Source organism: Suricata suricatta, chromosome 7 (assembly GCF_006229205.1).
Source record: "Suricata suricatta isolate VVHF042 chromosome 7, meerkat_22Aug2017_6uvM2_HiC, whole genome shotgun sequence".
Lineage (NCBI taxonomy): Eukaryota > Metazoa > Chordata > Mammalia > Carnivora > Herpestidae > Suricata > Suricata suricatta.
Genome location: NC_043706.1, coordinates 122,644,196 through 122,647,507, shown reverse-complemented (window position 1 = coordinate 122,647,507; position 3,312 = coordinate 122,644,196). Strand labels below are relative to the sequence as shown.

General features: G+C 33.8%; 1 protein-coding gene across 10 annotated transcripts in view; it reads left to right on the top strand.

Moving 5' to 3' along the window:
• Positions 1-2,408, top strand: part of NMBR (neuromedin B receptor) — a 67,155-nt gene extending 64,747 nt beyond the window's left edge. For all 10 annotated transcript variants that reach the window (XM_029944434.1, XM_029944433.1, XM_029944431.1 and 7 more), the window contains one exon: positions 1,557-2,408. In XM_029944434.1, coding sequence (XP_029800294.1) covers positions 1,557-1,958 — 402 coding nt within the window. In that variant the 3' untranslated portion in view covers positions 1,959-2,408. The remainder of the gene's footprint in view (positions 1-1,556) is intronic.
• The last annotated feature ends 904 nt before the right edge of the window (positions 2,409-3,312 follow it).

Below are 3,312 nucleotides of genomic sequence, written 5' to 3'. Positions count from 1 at the left end.
TTTTTTTTTAAGTGGACTTAGTTCTGCCTTGTTTTTGTGAATTTTTCTATTTGACTTACAAACTCTGGCTGGGTAACAGGGCTTGATATCCGCTGAGAAGTCATCTCAATGGCTGCCTGTGCCTTGGAGTCTCCAGTACAGACTGGCAGGAGCGTCGTGCACCTGTGCTCCACCTGCTAGGGAAGACATGGCTTTGTGATAGAGAGTTCACATTTATCTTACAGTCAAGTTGCTTAACTCATGCCACGGAATACACCTGCATGACCACACTTGCCCTTCCTCCTCCTCACTGCACCTTTGTTTGCTTCCCCCGTCACTACTCGCTAGCACCTCTAACTCCAGATCTGTTTGAATGGTAAACCTTTCCAGTTTTGGCATGTTCTAGTTGACTACCAATAATAATTTTAGCCCAGAATATATCATTTTGCCTCCTATCAATATCATTTGATAAATTAAGTTTTCACACTCATGTTGTTTTATTTAAATATTTAAACATGACAATATGTGGTAAACCTTGAACTCTACATATTGGAAAATGGTTTTTAGATTAAAAAAGATATATGTCCAATATTTGAATTTTGCTTCTTTATCACATTCTTGAAGAGTTTCCTATAAAACAGTAAACACAGTAGGTAAAGTTTATGAAAAGAAAGAAAATGTACTTTTATTTTGAAAGGTAATCTAACATAGTGACATTTATAAGGTTGATAGTTATGTCAGATGGTTTTGATTTATCTGAATCAGAAGTTGAAATCTCAAGTTTTGTTGTGTGTGTGTGTGTGTGTGTGTGTGTGTAATAAGGATTTAAAAAGTCATGCTTTATTTCAATTACCCTTATTTAAACAAAATCAAATATTGAATATATTTTGTGGTTCATTAATTCAATGGATTTAATACAAACAGAAATGATTTATATTTAAAGTGAACACCATAAGACTTTAGCAACAGGAAAATAGTTACAAATGAGAGAATTATTATAGGTCACAGTTTAGCTTGAATACATGGCCATTTATTAGTAATTTATCATCTAGTCTTAAACAAGCTGTCAAATTTTATTTTATTTACTTAGTTACAAGTTTTTATTTAGATTCTAGTTAGCATATGTTATACTATTGATTTCAGGAGTAGAATTTAGTGACTCATCACTTACATATAACACCCAGCGCTGATCCCAACAAACACCCTCCTTAATAGCCATCACTCATTTAGACCGTCCTGCCCACCTCCCTCCATCAACATTCAGTTTGTTTTCTGTCATTAAGAATCTCTTATGGTTTGCCTCCTTTTTTTCCCCTTCCTGTATGTTCATGTCTTTTGTTTCTTAAATTCCACATATGATTAAAGTCATATTGTTAACTATATTTAATGAAATAGTACAGTGACCAAAATAGTCTTCGTCAAACTGTTAAAATCACCTCTTTGTTGAGGAAAATAGGTTTTGTATTTTGGGGTGCATTTTCATGCCATCGTAAGTTTCACTTCTTTTGCACAATGTTTCGCATCTTGATGGTCCCATTTTCATTTTAACCAAAGGGACTGTATCCTTCTATTTGCAGATGGAAACACGGAAACGCCTGGCTAAAATTGTGCTGGTCTTTGTGGGCTGCTTCATTTTCTGTTGGTTTCCAAATCACGTTCTCTACCTATATAGGTCTTTCAACTATAAGGAAATTGACTCATCTCTATGCCACATGATTGTCACCTTAGTTGCCCGAGTTCTGAGCTTTTGCAATTCTTGTGTCAATCCATTTGCTCTCTATCTACTCAGTGAAAGCTTCAGGAGGCATTTCAATAGCCAGCTGTGTTGTGGGAGGAAGTCCTATCAAGAGAGATCAACCAGCTACCTTCTCAGCTCTTCTGCAGTGCGCATGACATCTCTGAAAAGCAATGCTAAGAATGTGGTGACCAATTCTGTTTTACTAAATGGGCACAGCACGAAGCAGGAAATGGCACTGTGATTTTAGCCATTCAACTCACTACCTGGAAAGAACTTACTCACCTTGCTGTCTCTGGAGCAGAGCAGAAAGAAACAATTTTCTCATCAGCTGGTTCATCAGGCGACTTCATGATTGACTCAGAAAAGGCAAGACAAACACAGCTAGCGTTCTTCTCTGAACAGGAATTTGCCTTGAAAAATATATATCTCATGCTAAAAACCATTCAAATGCAATTCTATATATGTACAAATCAATATTGCTTCAGATTTAAGCTGCTGTTAGAACCAACTCCACTGTATTTATCTTAAATTTGTTTTATCTTGAAATGTTTTTCTATATTGACTTGATGATTCAGTGAGGATAGTATTCAAATTCCTATTTGAAAAAGGAGTCATATTTTCCTGGTGAATTTAATTCATAACCAGTGCATGCATATATCTCCTTTGTTGAAATAAAATAGAAAATTCAAAACATAGAACTTAATTATTAAGTCAGTAAAATATATTGTGATTCTTTGTGTGACTAATAATTTATGGAGATAGCTATGTCTGTAACTTTTAGGTGTGTGATTAAAAGGTATTATGCCATTTGATTATGAATGGTAAAATAGATATCATATGAATATGATTTTACATTATGGATGTAAAATAGGTATCATATGTCCCAAAATGATGTCTCAGAAAACAGCATGGCCATTTTTGTATACATTACTAAGCCCCTGAGTATTTCAACGTTTCTGTGATAGATACGGTAAGATTAGTGTAATTCTGGTGAGTTCAGTCGTTTACTTGTCTTCTTTTGCAACAGCCGCCTAACAAGTGTATGAAATCTCCTTTAGGCAAGTTTACTCAGCATCATACCAGTTTTCTCTGACTTACCATCTTAGGTTTTTCTCTAAAATGCAAGCATAGTTTTGATTAAATTCTAAAAGCTACCTTTTCTTAAATTTGTATCAGTAAATCTGACATTTGAATTACTATATATAGTTTATAATTAAAGTACATTATTAGTATATATGCTAATGTAAATTATCAATATGCTTTTTCTCTTTACAAATTCGCTGAGCTCTTTCTTAAACACCCCTAAACCATACTACTTAGGATATAAAATAATTATATACAGCAATGGGAAAAATAAGCACAAGCAAATTACTTATGATAGTTGATAATAAGAAGAATGGTAATGAACATTAATGAAATATTTTCCTTGTTCTAGGCATACTCCCAAAGCTTTATCTATTTTATATATCTAATTTAATACTCAGTATAAACCCTGAGGTGAAACAGAGAAAGATCAATTTTGGTAGGGTGTGAAGCTACACAATTTGAGGACTATGTCAATTAAAAAAATACCGTATTTTGCAAATTTTACAAAT